Source organism: Lottia gigantea, assembly GCF_000327385.1.
Source record: "Lottia gigantea unplaced genomic scaffold LOTGIsca_144, whole genome shotgun sequence".
Taxonomy (NCBI): Eukaryota; Metazoa; Mollusca; class Gastropoda; family Lottiidae; genus Lottia; species Lottia gigantea.
The window spans coordinates 432,424-456,352 of record NW_008707688.1 but is presented as its reverse complement, the minus strand read 5'-3'; the positions used below and the strand labels follow the sequence as shown (position 1 = coordinate 456,352).

Here is a 23,929-nt window from a genome sequence, read left to right as displayed (position 1 = left end):
TTATCTAGTTTTGACCTCAACACATTTCACAACCAGGACATCTTGATCTCAACACATTTCAGGACATCTTGATCTCAACACATTTCACAGCCAGGACATCTTGATCTCAACACATTTCACAACCTCAGGACATTTCACAACCATAGCATCTTCATCTCAACACATTTTACAACCAGAGCATCTTGATCTCAACACATTTCACAACCAGAGCATCTTGATCTCAACACATTTCACAACCTCAGGACATTTCACAACCAGAGCATCTTCATCTCAACACATTTTACAACCAGGGTCTTAATCTAAAAAAAATAAGCATTTGAACCCAAAATATCAAAATTTCGATCCTTTTCACAAAGTTATGCAGAGATTTTATCCTCTGGTTTTGCAGTCAAAAATACTTTTGACCAATGTTTTATATCCTGCATGTCTGAAAGGATAAATGATGAAACCGAATCTGACACAATGGTGTTTTTCCAAAATTATCTTATGTAAACGAATACCTTGGTGTAATCAAATTATAAGAGATGTGGTCTTCACCTGGTATTCAAGAAGGTTAACGCTCGTGACTTGATTGTGTTAACCTTCCAATACTTTGAACTCATTATTTTACTGGATTAGCACCAACTTGCTACATGTTGACAGTCACTTTAAAGTTATTCTCCATACCAATAATACTATTTTAGTAATGTCCAGTTAATGCCTAATTAAAGTTAAAAACCATCGTCTAAAACTACTCGGACCAAATACCTTCTGAGTGGGTTTGTTTATGATATTATACACCGAGCGACAAGAACTAATAATTCTGGTTTCTTCAACGTATCGCCATACCTTGAAGGAAAGTGTTTTAGGTAGATAGCTATTTATTAACTGGAAAATTACAAAATACCGCTGAGGTAGGCTACGTATTGTTTTTAAATATGTGAATTCGTTGCATTGTCAAATTCAGACGAGATTTCTGGAGCGAGGAATGTCCGAAATTAATGAAGTGACATAATCATTTAGCGAATGCTCATTTGCACCTGGACGCCAGATTAAGAAGACATGATTTACTTGTCATAATTAATCAGTTCCATAGAATCATTAATAAAACCTGGATAACCCAATATGACATCGTGTTATGTAGCAGGCCAAATTGTGTCAAAGTTGGCACTTATGACAATTTATCAAATTCCAAACTTGTGCCCCTCATTATCTACTGCTCAAGCCTTTTCTATTCTGAAGGACACGGGTAAGGTAAGGTTTTCCAGGTTCATAAAGCGTTTCATAAGTTGTAATTTTTTTTAATTTTTTGTCGGATTTTGTAACAATTCTAGAAAATCAAAAGAAGAGATTTCATCGACAACTTCGAATATTAGTTATAAGTTCTTTTCTGAATTTAAATTCTTTATATGCACATGTTTTAAATAAATGATACTGTTGGTCTGGTCTGCTCACCTTTGACGTAGATTTGTTAAAACATGGAGCGGGCCCTAACTGTTCATTATTTTTCAGGATCGTCGAAAACCAGTAAAATGAATTCTCTATTTTTGATTTTGAAACTATTAGTCACTGCAGGTAAGTCGGGTCTGATCAATTGAACATTATCGTATCTATACTGTCCGACCACTATCTTTCTGATTTGAATAATGACGTTTTTGAGTACCTATAGTGTCAGACCACTATCATACTTTCTGAATGCCAGTTACTCTCAAATGAATTGTAATTTCAACTCTATAAAATCAATATTGTGAGTCTAAGGGGTTGATGAAAAACTTATTTTCGTTCATTTTCAATCTAAAATATGTTCTATTTTTAATTATACAAAGTGTGTTTCAGATGTAACATTATCAAACCTTAACAGTAACCCTGGGTATAATAAGACTTCTAGTTCTAGGCATCTTGAACAAATCTTTATCTTTTCTTTTCTTACAGGTTGTATTGAGATGATCAACTCACAGTTTTACTGTCAGTCATCAAATGGTTTTTATCCGGATTCCAACGATTGTGCCTACTATTATCTGTGTTCTGGTGGAATACCACACCATATCATGTGTCCAACTGGAACTTTATGGGATCAAAGTGTCCTGACGTGTAACCATGCTTCGGTAGCAGAATGTTACACCAGATATTCCTGTCCAGAACCAGAAGGTTTATTTCCAGTAGATGATGATTGTGGGAAATATCTCAACTGTTATGAAAATATACCCTACATTCAGGAATGTCCAGTAGGTCTTCACTTTAACCCTGATGCTTTACTTTGTGATTATCCTATGGAAGCAAATTGTCAAAGCAATTACCGTAAATAAATTAATGTGATTTCTTTTCTAGTAGTCTTATTTCGCGGAGGTACACATAGGCGTGCAAGAAAGATTTTGAATCGCGGGAAAGTACATGCCCAAGGGCGGACTGAGTAGCTCTGAGACCTCATCCAGTTGCCAAACAACACAATCAGCCATTGTTCATGATGCCAGGGTCACATCATACTTTCCATATCACGTTAATTGCTGCAGGATAAGGCATTTCAGATAGCAAACCAAACTTTGAAATGATATAACAGAATGACTATGTCAGTAGACAAAAGCCTATTAGTACTATGTTCTGTAGACCTTGCATGGCTGTAGAAAAATGAAAACATACTAGATCAAAATTAAAACTTAGCCTTCTGATAGTTGAGTTCCATGAAACATGATATATATAGTAAGAACAAGATGTATTAAATAACATTTATTACTTAGGATTAACAATGACAAAAGAGGCCCTATATTGGTTCTCAAATGTTAGGTTACATTGTGTCTTACTGAATCATTACTATTATGACATAGGAATGTTGGTTTTACAATTGTCCATTGATCAGTATTTTCAATATTATTTTATGACTTTTCTTTTGAGACAATTAACATGTGTATAATTATTGACAAATATTTCACATCAAATGCACATCAAAGTTATACTAATATGTACCCAAAGGCTTAAATTCGATAGAATAGTTTCAATTATCTTTTTCTTAAATTTCACACTTAAAATTCCATAAACAATATTGTACACCATGAGGTGTTCACAGATATCCCTGGTTTGGATCCATAGACTGATGGTATATACTATAATTATACTGAAACATTTTACAAATTACTTGCAGTTTCTATTTGCTTAGATACACATGTATATAATTAATTTTCACGTCTAAAAAGCTAGAAATAAGTTAGCATTAGACTTGACCTTTTCCTTCAATACATAGTTCAGAGTAATTTTGATAACAGAACAAATAGATAATATCAATTGTAGATCTAGCTGTTTTTTTTATGTTCCGTGTTTACAGAGGATTATTGATCATACCGTGGATAGCTAGTGCAGTAACTCACAGAAAAAACATGAAACAAAGCAAAACATCTTCATCTGCATTTCAATTAGATTTCATATTAAATTCACTACCTCCAATAATCAGAATAATATAAACTTCTACAAAAATATAAAAATATTCCCTCTCCCAAATAAATTAGAACCATAATATATTCACATGAACCTGTAGCCTGGGACTTGATGATCTCGGATAGATGTAGTCTATGATGATTATCAACATCCAGACTAGTCAACCCCCAAAATTTTCAAAATATGATTAGGTTTATTGCACTGTCATTTGACCAGTTGAAGTGTCCATCATATTCTCTCCTCCCATAGCTGAAGAGTTCGCATCAAGAGGAGTAACTTGTTGTGGAAGTAAAGGTGAAGGAAGATTTAAATTCTTAGTGTCATCTGTTTCATCCAGGTCTGCTTTTGTTTTCCTTGGCTTTACAATTAATGGGTTACTCATGACAACCCTATGGATTTCTTTAATAAAGTTTTCTTTAAATTCCACCATATCTTGTTGTAGTTGCAGGGTTTCTGCCATCATTTTTTCTTGCCTTGTTCTCATGTCGGATAGGGAGCGTAAATTCTCATGCATTAATCGTAGTCCTTCACACATATATTGAGTATCTGATGATGGAGTTAGTTCCCCTGACATATATCTATCATATTCTTGTTGAGACAGGCTTAGAGAGTCAGCTGTAAGATTTTCAATAAATGCAACAACACAACACTGAAATTAAAACCAAAATTCTTTTTGAAATATAACGCCTTCAAGAAATACAACATATGTTCAAATTACAATATTCTATGGAAATTTTGGATGTACAAAGTAAAAGGCTTATTAAGGCAACCGATCTCATTTAGTGGGCAATGGCATTAGTCTGCTCTTTTTTAATTTTCATTAGGGCCCTCCAAACAACAGACACTTTTTCAAATTCTATGTAAATTTTTCATGTAAAGTCCAATTTTTATGTACCCGAAAAAATGTAATGAAGACAACCACAGCCATACAATGGAAAATAAGGACAGTTTTGCAGGAACACATCAAAGTAGCCTATGATGTTTCCACACAGCTTCCACATTTGAAATCTCAACACCAACAATAAGTCCCCCAATTAAATAAGTCTGTCCTTTTATGAATAAACTTACCAAATTGGTAAAATAATATCCAGCCTCACCACTCATTAATCTACTAGGGTTAGCAAATCTTGTGATATACTGTATATTGGATTGTAATAATGGTGGATTAGCTTTTAATACAATATAGATCAGAGCTGGTAAAAACTCATCTGCACTAGCTGGTCCTTGTTTAGTCTGACGTAAAGCCTCAAATATATGTTTACTACATTTGACTACACTTTCTAACTTGTCTTGAGTGGCTCTTTTAGAATCCATTTCTATTATATCTATAATAACAGACAGAAAAGATATTTTTAAATCTTAAGATGAAAAATGTATGCTTTTATGGAACAAAATTAGTCATGTAAACTAAAAAATAAGAATCTTGCCTCTTAGAACTTTAAGCTATTAGCTCATGCTTTTTATACTTTTGGCTCTTACCCCATGCAAAAAACTTCTTAAATATACCCCAGCTTCAAGCCCAATGACTCTTGCAATACTTTATGCTATAGATTTTTATAAAACTATTAGATTTTGGGTCCCAAACATATTTTGATTTACAATTCACATTAATAAAATAATTACCTGTGATAGCTTTGTCTACTTCAAGTCTAATATCAGAATCTTTTTCATTGATCATAGCATCTAGTTGTTGAGCTGTCACCCAGTGTAAACTACGTATTTTAGACTGAATAGCTAAATCTTTTTCTTCATCATTAGTGGTAGGGGGACAAAATAATATCCTATACAGTCTAGTTAATATATATCTTTCTGTAAAATCCATTATCTTCTCTATAGCATCATGACTTAAACCTACAAATAGATCAGTTCTCTATAGCATCATGACTTAAACCTACAAATACATGTAGATCAATTCTCTATAGCATCATGACTTAAACCTACAAATAGATCAATTCTCTATAGCATCATGACTTAAACCTACAAATAGATCAATTCTCTATAGGATCATGACCTAAACCTACAAATAGATCAATTCTCTATAGCATCATGACTTAAACCTACAAATACATGTAGATCAATTCTCTATAGCATCATGACTTAAACCTACAAATAGATCAATTCTCTATAGCATCATGACTCAAACCTACAAATAGATCAATTCTCTATAGCATCATTACTTAAACCTACAAAAAGATCAATTCTCTATAGGATCATGACTTAAACCTACAAATAGATCAATTCTCTATAGGATCATGACCTAAACCTACAAATAGATCAATTCTCTATAGGATCAAGATTAAACCTACAAATAGATCAATTCTCTATAGCATCATGACTTAAAACCTACAAATAGATCAATTCTCTATAGCATCATGACTTAAACCTACAAATAGATCAATTCTCTATAGCTTCATGACTTAAACCTACAAATAGATCAATTCTAAGGTGACGTGGAATTTAACTCAAATTGTGATTTGGATATGCACACATTAACATAGATAAACTACAAATTTCTTTATTTCTGTCTCATTGTAATCTAACAAGTTTTCTACTGCAGTTCCTTTCTAAGGACATATTTTTAACCAACCAAGCGTTTCATGTAGGACCTGTTTCTAGATAATGATGACAAATTGTGGTATATCAAGGCTCTCATTTTACTTTACTATGGGTTCTAAATTAGATTGAGGCAGTATAAAATATATCTAGTTAGTAAGACTAAAAAGACTAAAAAACAAACAAGACATTTTCGTTAATCAAAATCTCATCCAAAGTATCAAGAGTAGTGTACTCTACCAAAGAGCAGTACCATCAGGTGTTTTGAAAAGAGTTAGCATGATCTGCTTCACCCACCACTAATATATAGAAAGTAAGTAAGATAAAAATCAGTATCTGACATTCCAGGAATGCTCTGAAACAATTGCATTATGTGTTTTAGATTTTTGTATTATCTGTAAGCATTGTATAATTTCAGAATTTACAATGTTGTAATTTCTCTTTGCACGCAGCAAAGTATATTATTGTGCACTTTCAAATTGATACTTAATGTAAAAGAAGTATGTTCTCTTCTTGTGACCTTGGCCAGTGCTTCTATAACACACAACACTCACCCTTGAATACTGACATGGAATGTAATTTATCATTTAATGTTTGGTAGAAATCTTGCACCATCTCTGATACATCATCTATAGGATAATCACCATACTGTGGCATCCTCTCAATAAAACCTCTCACTTGTTTCGAGATTTCTAATGCTGCTGGTTTTCTCAATGATTTCAGAAAATCTGTGAAATCTTGTCCCACTTTTTGGCTTTCTATACTTGACCTGCGAGTTTCTTTCTTCACATGACCTGACTGGTCTGAAGATGTGTCTAAAAATAAATAACATAACATTTTGGATAAAAATTCCTGGTGGCTAAGTCTAATAGTGCCTCAGATTTATAATAATTACCGTACTTGAGGCATATAGGAGGGACAAAATGGGAAAAGTCTCTCATTTTATGCATGGGACCATAAAAAGCCTTCTGTGACAAGATGCCTACACAATTGGAAAATGGAAGGCAAATTGGTGCAAATGATTTTATCAACTTTTAACATAAGGTACAGTAGAAAACTAACCTTTGGTTGGTGTTTTCCTAAAAATAGCTTTAACAGTATTGGTTCTTTTATTACTCTGTTGAGTTTTCTTTTCAGCAAATTTATTGAATGATGCTGGTAGATCTATTTTTCTGCAAAAAAAAGACCACAAGTAAGTACAGGTTGTATCATAAAGTAAAGAGTTCTAATTAATTCTACAGGGCAGATTTTTACTCCAAAACAAGAAACAGGCATTGATTTCACTTTAATTCAAAGTCACCAAACTATCATCACATGCCGACTGAGGTAAAAACCTACAACCACCATTTGTTTGAATTTTTCAACAGAACCCCTCAAATGGAACTCACTTTGTTTTGGCTTCTTGTTGATATTGATCATGTTGTAGTTGAGCTTGTTTAGCACTTTGATAAACTTCTCTGTAACATTTGGAACAAAACCCCTGCCAGGCTGGATTACCATAAAATCCACAACCATTTTTACATAATAAATCTGACTTATCAAGATGTATCTTCTTTCCCTTTTTATCTTCTTTACTTTGTTTCTCTGCTGAACTCATCTTTGTATCTGGAATAAGGTAATACTAAAACTTTCAGCAACGTTTAGTGTTTATTTTTACCAGTTAATGTCTCACTCCAATCTCCAGATGACACCATTAAACTTAAGCTGCCTGTTAAATGTATGATGTTTGTCTACAATTACATAACATTATTGTTGCCAACACTATACAAAACAGTTCGCTTTTATATAAATTTTGGACCTTCTCTAGACAAAATATCTGAACAAAACATAATATTAAATTGAAATTAAAATCAGTTACACAGATTATACAAAACTCCTCAGTTCTCAAATATTATATAGCAATTTCAACATAATCCATTAAAACTGAATAGATTCTACTCTCATTGCCTTTGGCAGCAGCTGGCTCTAACTCTGATGTAAAATAGCCTATATATAGACATAAAATACAAAATGGACTAGGCCTATGGCTACACATAGTTCAGTAGCTGATAAAGTATTTGGTTTACACTAGCTGAAAAAGCAGTAGATGTTGTTCATTCTTCTCATAATTCATACATATTTAATAATGTTCAATGAATATATAAATGTGATTATGCCTAAGCTAGGATGCAAATGCTGATATTACAATACGCCTAGGCCTAGTGAACAATGTCAATCTGTTGTTGATGTTGTATAATAATAATAAAAGCCAAGGTATGAGTCTGAGTACTGACGTGTAGGCCAGACAGGAAAAACAATTTGGTCCCAAACTGTCAACTCAGCTAAATGATTTAAAAAACATTACCACTGATGCTATTCCAACACAGCCTCTGAACACGACCAAAGTAAAAGAGCTGGATATATTTGTTATTTCATTTAATCAATTCATCGTCTTGTGATCTGATCGACTTCCATTAGTAGGTCACTGTGACATTATATTTCTGACCTGATTTGGTTTCGTACTTTTAAATATTTCTGACATGATTTGGTTTCGTACTTTTAAATTTTCTCTTCATAAAAGTGTTACTTTCGATAGAAAAGTTGTATATTAAGAAATTCGTGCAAATTTTCTTTTTGATGTTTAAAGATTTAAATACTGGTTGTTAACTCTCAAGAAAGATTCCCCTTTTTTCTTCAATAGAGCGGTGAATGTAATTTGCCGACTTGCCGTCCAATGAAAATTAAATAACTTCCTAGGAATATCATCATCATATTCATAGGATGTATTTCATAACACGATAGTACAAAGAGAGATGAGCGCAACCCATATTTACTTTGAAATAGTCCATCAAAGCTTGCAAAGTCTAGACTATGAGCTTTGAATACAAGGGCAATTGAACATTCATTATATAATATAGTACTTTATCGGATCGATCCAGATATTCCTGTTCAGTGTTGAACACGTAATTTCGGTTTCTTGATGGCTACACAACTGGCTATCAAGTTAACATGGTCAGTTGGTTACTTTATAAAGTCAGCTCCAAACTGAATAGTTATCAATGTGATAATGACTCATCAAATCAACAAATTGTATAGTTCTATATAGATAGATAAAACTAATTGATAGACCTGGTTGAGAAATGGCGCGGTTATCTTTCAGTTGTATCTTTCAATCCGGAATACAAAATTTCATACGGCCTGGATGGTGTCCTGGGATACGATCTTTACATGGTCATCAAGAAACGTAAGCATATTTTGTCAAAAAGGGTAGTGCATCTTTAATAGGCCTATGTAACTTAGTCACAACTGAGTCACATTAGGCATATGTGTCTGCACTATGTCAATTTCAATACACTTTATTTCATATGGGCGTGAATTAGATAGACCAAAGGTCAGCCACAATACCAAGTGGTTTTATATATCCATGATAAAATCACATGTTTTGCAAGTACAAAAAAAAACAATCTTTTAAGCTTGTGATAGGGTGAAATCTGTTGAACGTCGCTGCAAGATCCTACATCCCTTATTTAGTAGCGAGTCAATACCCTTCATCACTTTTTAATTGAAATTTCAACGTACCGTCGTCGTTTATAATGATACATAACATGCAGCCGACAATGTCTTGAGAAATAGTGTAAAGTTTATAATTCCAATCACAAATCTTTATTGATTAAAAACTTTCACCTATGTGTTTATTTTAGTTGGAAATGTATTGAGAATACAGAAGAGAGGATGAGAGAAATATTGAATGGTTTATATAGATTGGTACAAGATGACGATACAGGTTCATTCTATGATGTTCATTTAGTAAGTATATCGATAATTTATAATGTTCATTTAGTATGTATAGTTAGTTTATGATTAATGATGTTCATTTAGTAATTATATCAAAAATTTATGATGATCATTTAGTATGTATATCTATAATTTATGATTTATGATGTTCATTTAGTAAGTATATCGATAATTTATGATGTTCATTAAGTAAATTTATCGTTAATTCATGATAATTTATGATTTTGATTTAGTAAGTGTATCGAAAATTTATGATTTATGCTCGTCATTTTTTAAGTAGCGGTATCTCATTTTTTATGTTCATTTGTTGCTCATTTCGTCAATATATCTATAATAATTCATGATTTATTGTATTCATTTAGTATGTTTCTATAATTTATGATGTTCATTCAGGAAGTAGGCATGGATAATCATAGAGGTATACAAAACACTTTCTATTCAGTAAGCAAGTGGTATTGTATGTATGTCACACCATTCCGATTTCCTGTCTAATGTCTGTGGTTCCCGTGTAATGCCAGAAAATGGTAGTGCGACTAAGGCATAGATATTCTGGTTGTACAAAGAGTGCTGTGCTATTTGAAGACATGTGGGTTTGCTATGCCGAACCTTCTGAGATTTCTAGTATTAAATCAGCTTTTTTTTTTTCAGATTACCAATGATTTTATACGTATTTTGGTGTTTACTTGGGCAGAATGGTTAGATGTAATAGAAATTAAATTACACCCAGAAATCACCTATGTATGTAAAATGTTTGTATAAAAGTTGTATTTGTTTTTGTTTTTTTGGTAATTTGGAATAATTTTGCCTCAAATTCATCTTCGTCCTTTTATGACAATGTTAACTAAAATATGAGCCTACTGAAAGTCAGAATATAAGGTTTTGAAATTATTTTTGAAGCGTATATAAAAATTAACATTTTACATTACCTTTCAGGTAAAATCATTTTCAACGGGGCTGTTTCCTCTCAGTATACCATTCGCCTGCCTTTTAAATGTGGTAGGCATACATATCGTAATTATATTGCATGTCGTTCTTTACACTTTCTCATTGAACAGTGGAAACGCTCCGAGAACAACACCCAGATAGGCTACAGGTTTTTCAAAAAGATGGAAGTAATTCATCGGTAACGTTGGATCCGCACCGTCACTTGCAGGGCGTTATAATATTACGACGTAGTAATTGTAAGAATATTAAATGGGCTCTTAAGAGATTTTCTAGCTTTTTTATGTGTAGGCCTATTGGAACTTCGTCTATTTGCATCATTCCAATTCCGCTCGATGTCTGTTGGTCCTGTAATATAGCATGTTGATTATATTTAAGGGCCGTTGCAAAGGCAACGTCTGAAAGCGTTCAGTTTTAACAGAATTACAAAATTCAGATATCTGAATGGTGCAAATCGATTCTATCAAAATCACCGATACCAAAAAATAATTTTACAAAACCACTTCACAATCCCTTTATTAATAAAAGTCTGGAATTCCTAATGGTGGTAGGCCAAACTATCACTGAACGTTATTGTTTTTATGCGGTCTTGAAAAGGTAACGATTTAGATTTTCTTTACTAGCAGATAGTGCATGGGAAATGCAATTTCTGCTTTTTCTCCGGATTCCATTTCATTCCTTAAATTTTTCGTTAAAAAATCTCTCTATAGGATTCCTGTTATTATGTTTTGTTCGTTACAGATATTTTTCTGGGTGCCATTCTTAGATAAAGGATTAAATAAAGAAAGAATTGAAAAACTGCGCCACAGAATGGCACTTCAGTTAGAAGTTGGTGGTATTAACTGATCAACAACTGAAAACCAATCACTACTTTTTTTTATGGTAAATGAGATGAGGCATCAACTCAGACTTTTCTTGTCTTCTATTAATGGTTTTTCAGACCATTCCATAATATGAAGATCAGTTTTACTGACAATGCATATGAATTTTTTAGTCAAGAAAGACAAAATAAATTTCTTTCACGTATTTGTTTGCATATAAATGTTACCTCAATATTTGTGTAAATGGATTAATGGATTATCTTTTTTTTAATAAAACAATTGCCTTATTTTCTTGATTTCCATTTCCCAATTATGTATTCTTCATACCCATAACGATCTATATCGTGGTATAGTACCTCTTAGTAAAAAAAAGTTTTGTGTTACCTGAAACTTATAGAACCGAAGATCTGCAATGAAATTGAATAGGAACTTTTAATGGTCAGAAATATCACATTAGGATATAAAAACCCTGTTGAACACTTAATGGGATGAAAGAATGAGGAAATGCTTAGGAGCGTGGAGCGTCTGAGCCGCTTCTCCCTCAAATATATTTTTTGGAAATATAGAATTGATTTGGAGCAATTTGACACATATTTCAGGACTAAAACGTATCTAAATCAAATTAAGATTATTTTAAGGTATGAACAACTACAAACCATTTTTCTACACAATGTAATACACGAAGAATTCTTCTACTTGGAGGAACATTCTAGTTTCTATTGAGCTTAATCTTCATAAGTAGGCCATAATGAACTGTTTAAATGAGTTGTTACTGTCAGTGCCAGTGGCAGTGGAGTTGCCAGAGAATTGTTGACACCGGTAACAGGATATCCATATATGGCATCTCAAATTCTCGAAAGTGTAGGGAAACTATTGATACATCGGATAGATCTGACGTAATCAAACTTCCGTTGGTATCAGCCCCGTCGCCAGGAATGAATTGGTGCTGGGGCTCAGATTTTGTACTAAAAAAATTTGAAGAATTAAGGGCCCAGAGAACTCATAATATGTGACATTTTTGAGCTGCCAAAAACGTATCAAAAACGATATCTTTTTGATTTTGTACAAATACACTGTAAATGAATCAATCTCTGTTGAACTGAAAAGGGTTTTGCTGGGGCTTAATTCTCACTTGCTGGGGCCCAGCCCCCATGGGCCCCACCCTAACGACGTGACTGGTTGGTATTTTCTGTGTATGATGAAAGGTTTGAAATGACAGCTATTCCCGCCATGTTAGGTAAAATCGTCCTTCACCCTTTCACTTCCGCTGTCGAAAATCATATGAAATGCGCAAGCGCACCAAAAACTAGCCCGGATGAACGCATGCGCTTTAACGCTGTCCGACATTTTTGCGCCAAGTTTTCTTGATTTCTTGCTTAAAAATTGAAAAAAATTAATATATCTCTGAAAATGTTCAATCAATTGAAAAATGTCGATGCGTAAGCTTTAGTGGATTACTTCATACGTCTAGATCATCAACAATTGTTCGGCAAGCTTATTTATCTTTTGGATAAATCGCATCTGAAGGAAGGTTCAGTGAAGAAAATTTTGTTCTCAAAGAGAAAAAAGAATGGATTTTCTTCATCTATGAACAGTTTGAATTATTTCTCAGATTTATATGGCTTACATTTTGATATAAATGTAAGATGACTACTATAGAGTATGATCTTGATCACTCAGGAGGGCTCATGGAGGTAAAATTGTGTAAACAAATATTTTTATGATCATAAAATGGTTTGGATTCTTTCCCCTTTCTTTCTTTCACAGATAAAGCCATTTTGTTTGTTTGATTCTTAAAGTTCTAGCTGTCAGCCATGACAGTTCGAGTGTAACCTCAAAAGAGTGTCAGTATTTCTGACTGATTTTGAATGTACTTTATCTTACAATGGTAGAAATATGGCAAGTCTTAAAGTCTGTACAGAACACATCAGCTGAATGACTTTTTTGTATAAAAAATGGCTGAAGAATCTTACAGACATGTAAACATATCACTAAGTAGATCTTGTCTGTGTGCTGATGATCTGATATATGCTTATGGTAGTATGCTTTTTTTGCTGATATTTTAATGTTCATTTTATTCTTTCAGCAAATCCAAAGTCTCGTTGCTCCACCTGTCAGTGATGAAAGGAGGAGGAGAAGAGATAGAGTAAGGGAACATAGAAGACATGGTCGAGCTATTAACCACGATTCTTGTGATAGTTGTAAAGAAGGTGGTGATTTACTTTGTTGTGATCGATGTCCAGCTTCTTTTCATCTTCAATGCCAGTATGTATTCATATTCCTAAGTATCAATATAAATTGCACAAACAATATATTGTGCTTAAATGCCTGTCTGTGGCTGTGATTTCGTAGCATTTCTTAACTGCAATGTTACATCCTCTGATTCGTAAATATACTGAAATATTTTTGGCTATATGTTTGCCATATCTGAGTCACAAACCATATTTCACATCAAAAGCTTGTAGACTATTTTGTATTCATTTACTAGGTACAACATTTTTTTTGTAGATATTACATTTTGGGAACAATTAATAGAATAGCTGCAAGACATTTTATCTTCAAGACTTTTAACGTGAATATCTAATACATCCTCTAAAAAATTATGAGTGTAAAAAATATGATCATCTCAATATTAGAGTCATCAGCTATTAATAAAAGTTAAATTTCAGCTATCCATAATACTTCCTGGCCATTATTAACTTTCTCACGTATGCAGTTATTAGCGATATCGTGAAGTCACTTGGTGAGAAAGTTAGTAGGGATTGATATTAATGGGTGCAGCATGCTATATTGATATTCACTTACCACGATATCCTCAGTCAGCATTTTGGGACAAAAATTAAGATAGGAAGTCCTAGATAGAATAAAGAGTGTATGGTTTAAATCATTCATAGTTGTAACTATTTTGTTATTTGATAATGTTTTCAAAATGTCTCTGAAATTGAAATGAAGGTGAATTCTTTCTGTTCTTATGAGAATGCATTACAATATTCATACAATATAGGAAGAAAGTAATGTATTACTACGGTATTATCTACCGCATGTTACAGCAGATCAAGTAGTAGAGTTTCTTAATCTTCTTTCAAGTTAGTATCTGACGTTACAAAGGATTTTTTAAATTGTGACCTGAAGGTTTGAGCTGTTGATGTTTAGGTGAAGTTTTCACATAAGCTCTGTCCAACTAATCTGACCTAGATTATTATAGTACATTGAAATTTATGTATGAAATTCGTCTCTTCAATGGCTTATATAGTAGATGTAATAATTGAAAAGTTTTAATTGTGATCTTACAATTGACAGGTGGAATTAGAGTGTTTGTACATAACAGCTGCACTGCAGATTTGATTTTATTATACCCTCTTCCAATTTATTTTATATTATGGTGTTTGCAATTTGAGGACTGTAGTCTGCAGTTTATTTAAGTGGGAGAGTTCATTTTAAGGGGGGATAATAAATTAGATTTTATTGTTGGTAATGAATCAAAATATTTGATATTTAGGTAAACAAAGCAACCTCAGGTGCAGAATTTCTTGAAATGTTTTCATTTCTTACACCTGATGCCACTCTGTAATTTGGTTTTTGAATTGTATTGTAGTGATCCACCATTAGAAGAAGACGAGTTACCACCAGGAGAATGGTTATGTCATAGATGTCAACTATCTCCAGAGGTAAGGAACTGTTTTTACCATAACCCATCTTGCTTCAATCTATCTATTTTGGCTGGTGATAAAGAGTGGAATTAGGATTATTATATTTGTATATCAGTAGTGGGTGATACTGACTTGTTATAAGACCAAGATTCAAACCATTTTAGAGATGTGAGTATTTTAATTCAGGTTCATTTTAAGGATTATCTAGGATGGAAAAAAGTTTGCAACTAAAGTCGAGCAAAGATATTTCTATTCATCCAGTTCAAAACACAAACACCATCTGTCAATTATATATTTAAGTTGTTTAAGTAGTAATCAACATGATGTAAGTTAAGTCTGCATATTAAATTTTACCCAAATATAAAGTGTATTGCCTGTGTTTATGTTTTGAGTCAGTACAGGATGAGCAAAAATATCCTTGTTTGATTACAGCAACATTTATGAATTTTACAGAATGCATTCTGGACCTCCTCTTGATTTATTCAGTTATAATATATATATTTATTAAATATAAGGATTAGAGTTTAAAAATTTGACAGGTAGATGAACTTATGAAAAGAATTTTTTGTTTGTTTTCATGAGTCTCAAGTAACTCGACCTAAAAATTGAGTTAATGCGTTATTAGATTGACTTGAATTGTTGGCCTGAGGGTCTTGAATCCCTGTTTTCTATTAAAACTGATCGTCATGTCATGATTTGTTCTTTTTGCTTTATGGAAAATTGGCATCTGTATCAAATGGCTATAAACTCAGCAACCATTATAACATTTATTCACACAAAGGAGCATGTTTATTTGCTCCAATTTATAATGTCAGTGAAAATATTGGCACAATGCCAGAAGAAGAGTCCATTAATGTTAAAAGGGATATTTTGTGAAGAATTAAATTGAGATATTGATTTATTTCCCTTGAAAACTTGAGTGGAGATTTTTTGTTTCATTGTACAAGATTTTAGTTTGAGTTTAATAACAAGTTATACTCCATTTTGAATTAAATTTCATCGTTACATTATACATTAGATTGCTGATCATTAGATTCTATAAGATGAATTGCTTGATCTAGGTGTATCTAATACATTTCATTGAGTTCAAAAAAGCGTGGCATTTATTTTTGTTTTTAGGTGTGTCAAATCCATTAATGTCCCTCCAAATAGCAATTATTACATGTGGCCTTGAAATGCCAAAATCTCTTTGATGGCTCAGTAATGTTATATAAGTCTTATTTACTTTCTCGAATTTCCTTTGAGGCCACAAAATATCTGTTAATTGAATCATTGAAACTAGACTGATCTACTGAGGCTTCTATTATGCTTTAATGTAAATACTAAAAAGATAGAAACAATATTTGGAGAACAAAGTGCATGATATAGTATTTATAGATTTTTTTTATCATTTATAAATGTGAATGCTTCTGCCAGTAATTGTGCTCTCAAAGACTGGCAACAAACTACTGTGTGCATTGAGGATAATTTTGGCGACACTGTGGTAGCCAACTCGATTGTTAAGGGATTTTACAAGTATATTGGTTTGGCCTCAGTTTATTCCAATTTATGTATGACTGAACACATTTTTCATGTCTGCACCTCTGACCTGCGACCTTTCTTGCTGACAGAGTTTACGGAAATTTGGTTAAGCCTTAAAATTATTGTTAGTATTTTTTTTCCAGAGCAAAGATGATGAAACTGCTTCTAATTGTTCTAATGCATCCTCAAGATCTTCAAAATCATCCACCAAAAACCGTTTAAAAAGGCAATATTCTGAAGAGGATACTTCACCTATATTTACAGAAAATGAGCATCCATTATTATCACTAGCTAAAGCTGCCAGATTAATGAACCCTGTACAGTTTGAACTACCTAAAGATATAGCATGTACCATACCCTTACCAGGTAATGTTTATTGTACATGGGTATTTTAGGGATTGTATAAAGGTTGTCAACTTTTTATGTGTATAGATAACACTTATAACATCTGCTACTATAACTTAACTGAAACCAAAGACAGAAAATTGGAATGGTGCACATATAGAAGCCATAGATACCCCCAATGCATACACAAATTTAGAATTCCCTTCACAATCCCTAAATAGATCATATTTGTCGTTCGTGTCTTGTTACATCCTAGATATAGTTTACAAACAAAATGTAATAAAAAAAAAGATAAAACAATTTTAAATGCCTATTTATTCAAAATGTAAATGGTTGGACCAAACAAGTTTTTGGTAGCAAGAAATCTTTAACATGTTTGTGGTAATATTATATAATTTTTTTTAACTGTGTAGGCTCTAGTAAAAGAAGGGTATCAACCCGAGGACCCCAGAAGAAAGTTCCTCATGAACTAGATAATGGTATAGTTCCATTACCTGCCAAGTTATGTTTTACATGTAGCAAGTAGGTATTTTATAATATTTAACTGATAACATGGTATCATCTTATGATCTAAGATGTATCAAAACCTGTTTTAAAGGAAAGACGACCTTGCTTCAAAGTACAAAAGCAATTTCAACAAGTCATATGTAACGGAGTAGGAGCAGTATCATTTCATTTATTTTTGATTATGGTAGGCCTATGTATCAAATTGTTCAGAAACTATTGACTACATATGACTCTTGTAACAATATCCCCCTGTGTTTCATTAAGAGTAGTATGAAATGACATCTAATAAATAACTTTGATGGAGAGACATGGTATGATATATTCCTTGTTGATTTGGTACATAATTGTACTATACTCATATAAAAATGTATTTATAGAAAGTGTATTTTGTGTTTGTATTTATAGAAAATGTATCATGTATTTTCAGGAGTTGTAGAGTGGCACCATTACTTCAGTGTGATTTCTGTCCATTGTTATTTCATATGGATTGTTTAACTCCACCAATGACATCATTTCCTACAGGAAGATGGATGTGTCCTAATCATGTTGAAAACGTTACTGTAAGTCTTGACAGGCAATTGCATCTGCTTATTAGATATGTGAAAACATAATATCCAGTTTTCAAAAACACATACTGGTCTTAGAACTTTTCTAAACTCTGTTTCTTAGATGAGATTGGAATTCTTGGTATCTTATGGCCAGAGAGATGATATTACCATTTTTCTAAATAAAAGAAAATTCTGTTATTCCATACGTTATGGCCGTACCAATCTTCATTCACCTAACAGGAGCAGCATAAGATGAAATAAAACACTATTATATTTCATGACTCTTTGAATTTTCAGGATGAAAAGTTATTGAAGTCAGTAAGTCTAGTAGAAAGAGTTAAATTGTGGGATAAATACTCAGGCCGAATAGATCAACATGCTGTCAAACTCAAATTTTTACAGAAAATTCACCAGAAAAATCCACCTTTTAGAAGGAAGTACACACATCCTCAAAGAAAAACAATAGCTGTAAGTGTTATTTTAGAAATTTGGATGATCTTGTTAATTGGAATTGCATGAGATATTACCTGAATACATTGGAATTGTAACTTGACAGACTGAAAGGATTTCTGTGTTTTAGAGAATTACAGTCGTGAACAAAACATGAAACATTAGACACTGAATGCACCTTTAATCACGTCAAAAAATGGCAGTGTTGGAGAGGGCAGAAATTTAATTGTCTGGCAGTATCATCAAACGAATGAATGTCTTACCTGTTTATTAGAACCTAACTGAAGTGGCTATATTGAAAATTAAAGCTAATAAAAAACAAAACAAAAGTTTGGTTAAATCTTAATTAAAACAGACAGAGTTAGACTGTCATTGGTCAAATGGTTATTTTGAAATTTTTTGAATTTTTTCTCCAGGTACCTCAAGCAATCATAGATCATTATGAAAGTCCACCGTACTTATTACCAGCACCTAGGGGTATAGTGGATCCATTTCCCCCAGATCTCCCCTCCCAGTCTACCACTACCCTTTTAACTAATAGTAATAATAATAACACTGATGAAGATATACATGAAGCTACATTAGAAGAACAAGAAGAGGTAAGGTTTTAATTCAATATTCAGAAATGCTAAAACTAGGCTTCACAACTAGCAGAGCCTTCTGATTTGCAGCATGGAAATGGTACAAACAAATGATGTTAATTAACAAATTTTACCTCAAAAACAGACTTTTTGTGGAACAATTCTGTTATTTGCCATACTCTTCCTTTAGAATATTTACATTTGTTAATATGTGTATAAAATTATATGTGATATTTTTTGTCTCTATTTCAGTGGTTAGCTGGTGTGGTAGCATTACAAACAAGTATTGCGAAATTATTAGCTCAAAAACAATTACATAAATCATCTGGTGATCTCAGCAAACCCGAGACACTTCTTACATCAAAACCTACAGCTTCAGTAGCACCTGTTGTTCAAAAAGACAGTGAATTCTCAGATAATGTGCCAAATAAAAAATCGACAGATATATCAGACTGTGAAAAGATCTTATTAAATGGTGCACCTGCTTGTGACAATCTGTTAAATGGACCGTACGGTGCTGTGTCTTTATTAAACAATTCAAGTTCAGTGAATGGTGACATTGACACCACTTCTAGTCCACGAATCAAAACTGATCCGGTTATTATTCGGACTCGTAGTAATAGTACGGATAGTATAAAAGGAACACTGCCTAACGAGCGAGGATCGTCAAGTAGTGCTTTATCAATACCAACTTCTTCTGGCAAAAACATCTTAATCAGTGCTATCAATAAAAACAATAACACAGTTGTCACCAAAGTTGTGCAAAGTTCAAGTCAGGGTAAAGTTGTGTTGCCCTCAAACTTTACAAATAAAAATGTTAGTGGTAATAATGCTACATCAATATTATCACCGAGAAGTGGACAATCTGTTATTAAAATACCTTCTACTGGTAATAATACTAGGTTATCATCTATATCAAATACCGGAACTTCTTCACCTAAAGTTATTACAGTTAGTGCTTCATCATTAGGTAGGCTCATTTCCAATTGAAAATTCTCTTATACCCAGAGGGGGTAGACTTACTTGTATTTATTAATCCAGTCTTGTTGTTGGGTTGTTTTTAAAACATCGTTAGATGATGTAATATACGCCACATACTTTGTATTTTTTTGTGTCTACTTATCTAGCAATATCAATTGGAGGATCTGAGGTGAATGAGTGACCTTGTGTGTTCGTTAATCTTAAGGTCAGGGGTTCAAACCTGCTATTGGTCGAGTTTTCATTCTAGTTATCTGAAGTTAGGTGAACAACACAAAAATATCTGGTCGTTCAGGATCAGCCATTAAACTGCCAATTGGAAATCAAATAAGAGTAGTCTAATGCTAAAGTTCTGGCAAAAATTCACTCATTGCACACTGCCTGTTTTCATTAACCTAAACAACTTCAGATAAGTAGGATATAGAAATTGATTAATTTCATTATCAATTGTAATAGAATGAATATTAATAAGCTGATGATTTTATATTGTATATATACAGGCAATCAGGTATCACAGCACAATTAAAGTGGCCCTCACACCATAGCAATCACCAGTTGTGAATAAAAATTGATAACAGACAACTGAGTTGTGAGTTGCGTTTGGAACTCATGATCACTATCATTATTCGCAACCATGCACAACCCAGAGTAATTGCTATGGTGAGAGGGCACCTTATAACTAGCAACAATAATATACTTGATATCACATCACAACCAGCTATTATTAAATTTAAATATTAATATATTCTAGGTAATAAAGGTGGTATAACAGGCCGCAGTAATACAATGAAAACAAGTAATATTAATAATAATATCACATCACAACCAGCCATTATTAATTTAAATATTAATATATTCTAGGTAATAAAGGTGGTATAACAGGCAGCAGTAATACAATGAAAACAAGTAATATTAATAATAATATCACATCACAACCAGCCATTATTAATTTAAATAATAATTTACAGCAATGTATAGACAGTAATACAGGTATAGTAAAAGTTATGCCTTCGTTAAGTTGACTAGACAGTTAGTCCTAATCTAATAAAAATTCAATTTCTGATAACAGTTGACAGCTGCCTACTGGAATTGTTCCATTGTTAAGCCAAATTTGAGCTTTCAGTCCATGTGTGTGCAGAATTATTCGCTCATTAAAAATTAGATTTTGGGTTATAAGTAATAAAACAGAACCTGAAATATGTTGTTTCTTAGACTGAAATCGACCAGTTGTATAGATTCTGTGCTAATATTTCTGTCTTGTCTTGTTATAAATGCATTAAGTTTACTTGTTTTAGAGTATTTTTTTTTGTTATTGTAGAGTTTGAGTTGAGTAAAATAGATGAAAAGCTTGTACAGATATTAGCTTGGCAAAGATTACAACATTTACTATCACCTAAACGACTATCATCACCATCTCCTACTAGTTCTAGTAATTGTAAAGGTGTCTTAAATACCATCTTAACATCATCAGGTATGTATTTATAAATTGGGCAGTTTAGCTGTATATACACTATACACTGTCCATTATAAGTAATAGCAAAATCATTAGATTTTTACTCACTAAGATTAGAACCTACAACCACCATATGATTGACGTAACCAAGCAAATTATGTCACTGTTTTTAAATTCTAATGGACGCACGTTTTTGCCCTTATAAAGGGGTTGAAAATATTGTCTTATTGATTGTATTAGAAGAGCTGGGTTATTAAAGACGTGTTTATTTATATTGGTTATATAGGTAATGAAGTAAGAGCTAGAGCTGTTTTATGTCCTTTAACTGGTAAAGGTCAAGCTGTACCAATGTCCTTTAGGTCACTCAGTATAGGAACAGGTAATTATACCCTTTTATCTGTGTTGAACTATAATAACTGTGTTTCCACCAAGAAAAAAAGCTGGTTTTAAGCTAGCTTACATGTGTTTCCACTAGGCAAATTGCCAAACTGTTACTGTTCAGGAACTGAAAACCTCTTTTTTTGCGTTCTGCAATTTATTAGAGCCAACTGAAAGCCACTTAACCAGTGGAAAGCCAACTTCTCGTTCGGCAATAGGGGGGGTACTGGTCTTTCCAGTCTATTGCATTTCTTACTGGTCTAAACGGTAGTCTTGTACATCATGAGTTGTCAATAATGTGCGATTTTGCCATCTAGGCTAAAGACGTTTGGCAATAAAGCTGGCTCTAAGCTTTACTTAGATTCTCAGTGGAGACACTGATGATGATGCTGACAAGTTTTTTTTCATTTGTTGACAATTGTCTAAGATGTATACATATTAAAGCCCTCACGGGATAGTCTGATACTTCTCTCTCTTTTGCCGATATCACCTACACCATTAGAGCAAGTGTTGATAAATTTGGGTTATATTTGTTAATTTATAGGAGCAGATATGGATGTGTGTTTAGGCCAGTTTGGTTTCTGTAATTTTATATCATCAAAACATGCTTGTATCTTCTATGATGAGGTTGGTACACATTTTACACTTTACAAATTTTCAAGCACTATATTGTTGTTTATTGCTGATGTTTGAAGTATTGACATCATCTAAACATTTTTCAGAAAAATTGCGAGCAAGTATTACAAAATGAAAACAACAGAATTCAGAAAATGTGATTTTGGGACTTCTGGATAATCTTATACAGAGCCAAAAATCAATTGTGATATTACACTTGTAGTAATTTAAAATTTGTTATTTTATAGATGACGAGGCATTATGAATTACTGAACTACAGTGAACATGGTACTACAGTTGATAACGTTCTGTATTCTTGTGATTTCTCTGATAAACCATCAACCACACCCCAACCATCCTCTATGGTGGCTGCTGTACGAGAGGTTATAGGTCGAGGTCGGAAGAAAAAACAGAAACCCGTTGAAATTAAACCACCAGTAGAAGAAAAAGATAAAATGTCAGCTAAAGCTACATGTGAGGTTAGTATAGATGGATTTGCCGAACATGTCTTTGGTACAAAAAGAGTCCAAAATTAGGAACAAAGTGTCTTAAAGTGATGCTGTCGGCAATCCTATGACATTTTGTCATCAAGTTAGTCCATAAAACTTTTACCAAGGAGTAAAGAGACACAATCAGGATAAGGTTAGCTTTATTGTTAACATGATGTTAGAAAATATAGTTCATTTAATTTTTAATTTTGCTACTGTAGGCAATTATATGTGATAGTTTTTAGGTCTGCAGTAATTTGAAATCTCACTAAAAAGGTAATTCCCAGCAAGAACTTCTTCAATATTTTCATTGATAAAGGTTTAAAGTTGCTTTTTCAACCAAATGACATTTATGTTCAAAAAAATTTTTTCTAGTTTCATCGTCCATGTGGTTGTAAAGTGAGTAGTTCCAGTTTAATAGGTGGTAGTGGTGCAGGCTGGGAAGGTACAGCACTACTTCATCATGGCAGCTATATAAAAGTGGGGTGTCTTCAGTTTGTCTTTAGTATTGTTGACCAAGCCACTGAGAGTGTCACTGAGAAAAAAGAACCCATGTCATTACTTAAAACTCATTTAAAAGCAGCACAGTGATTTTAACTCTTGCATTTTACTTAAAATATTGTTTCTATTTTCATGTTTTTGTATTGTTTAATAACAGAAAATTATTGTTTTTTTTTATATTTGTCTAATAGTATGTGTCTCATACATAGAATATTGTTATTACCAAATTTCTTTGATTATTGTAAATGAAAGCAGCTTAATTTAAAAGGGATGATTTTAATTGAGCCATTCATATTAAGAGATGAGATAAAATTTACAGCAGATTTTCATTCTGCACTATTCGCTTTTGTAAAAAACCATATCAAATTTTAAAGAAAAATCTTAAAATGGTGCAAATAATACTACTCAAATTAAAACAT

The 23,929-nt window shown here is 32.8% G+C and overlaps 4 protein-coding genes across 4 annotated transcripts; 3 read left to right on the top strand and 1 right to left on the bottom strand.

The window, feature by feature from the left end:
* Positions 1–1,922: 1,922 nt before the first annotated feature.
* On the top strand, positions 1,923–2,285 carry LOTGIDRAFT_140112 (hypothetical protein; the record flags this gene model as incomplete). The annotated part of the gene is made up of 1 exon (XM_009050099.1): positions 1,923–2,285. The coding sequence occupies one exon, from the start codon at positions 1,923–1,925 to the stop codon at positions 2,283–2,285; it is 363 nt and encodes a 120-aa protein (XP_009048347.1).
* Positions 2,286–3,598: 1,313 nt separating this feature from the next.
* Positions 3,599–7,555, bottom strand: LOTGIDRAFT_140110 (hypothetical protein; the record flags this gene model as incomplete). Its single annotated transcript, XM_009050098.1, has 6 exons — positions 3,599–4,054; positions 4,474–4,730; positions 5,029–5,249; positions 6,509–6,773; positions 7,021–7,130; positions 7,347–7,555. 6 exons carry the CDS (start codon positions 7,553–7,555, stop codon positions 3,599–3,601), a joined length of 1,518 nt encoding a protein of 505 aa, XP_009048346.1.
* A 1,522-nt stretch (positions 7,556–9,077) lies between these two features.
* On the top strand, positions 9,078–11,520 carry LOTGIDRAFT_172913 (hypothetical protein; the record flags this gene model as incomplete). Its single annotated transcript, XM_009050097.1, has 5 exons — positions 9,078–9,181; positions 9,639–9,744; positions 10,381–10,470; positions 10,666–10,728; positions 11,416–11,520. 5 exons carry the CDS (start codon positions 9,078–9,080, stop codon positions 11,518–11,520), a joined length of 468 nt encoding a protein of 155 aa, XP_009048345.1.
* A 1,621-nt stretch (positions 11,521–13,141) lies between these two features.
* LOTGIDRAFT_238397 (hypothetical protein) lies at positions 13,142–23,600 on the top strand (the record flags this gene model as incomplete). Its single annotated transcript, XM_009050096.1, has 16 exons — positions 13,142–13,189; positions 13,582–13,760; positions 15,091–15,163; positions 16,810–17,032; positions 17,425–17,533; positions 17,946–18,078; positions 18,364–18,534; positions 18,933–19,115; positions 19,350–20,067; positions 20,827–20,871; positions 20,937–21,065; positions 21,394–21,546; positions 21,815–21,907; positions 22,451–22,533; positions 22,770–23,000; positions 23,385–23,600. 16 exons carry the CDS (start codon positions 13,142–13,144, stop codon positions 23,598–23,600), a joined length of 2,787 nt encoding a protein of 928 aa, XP_009048344.1.
* Between the last annotated feature and the right edge of the window lie 329 nt (positions 23,601–23,929).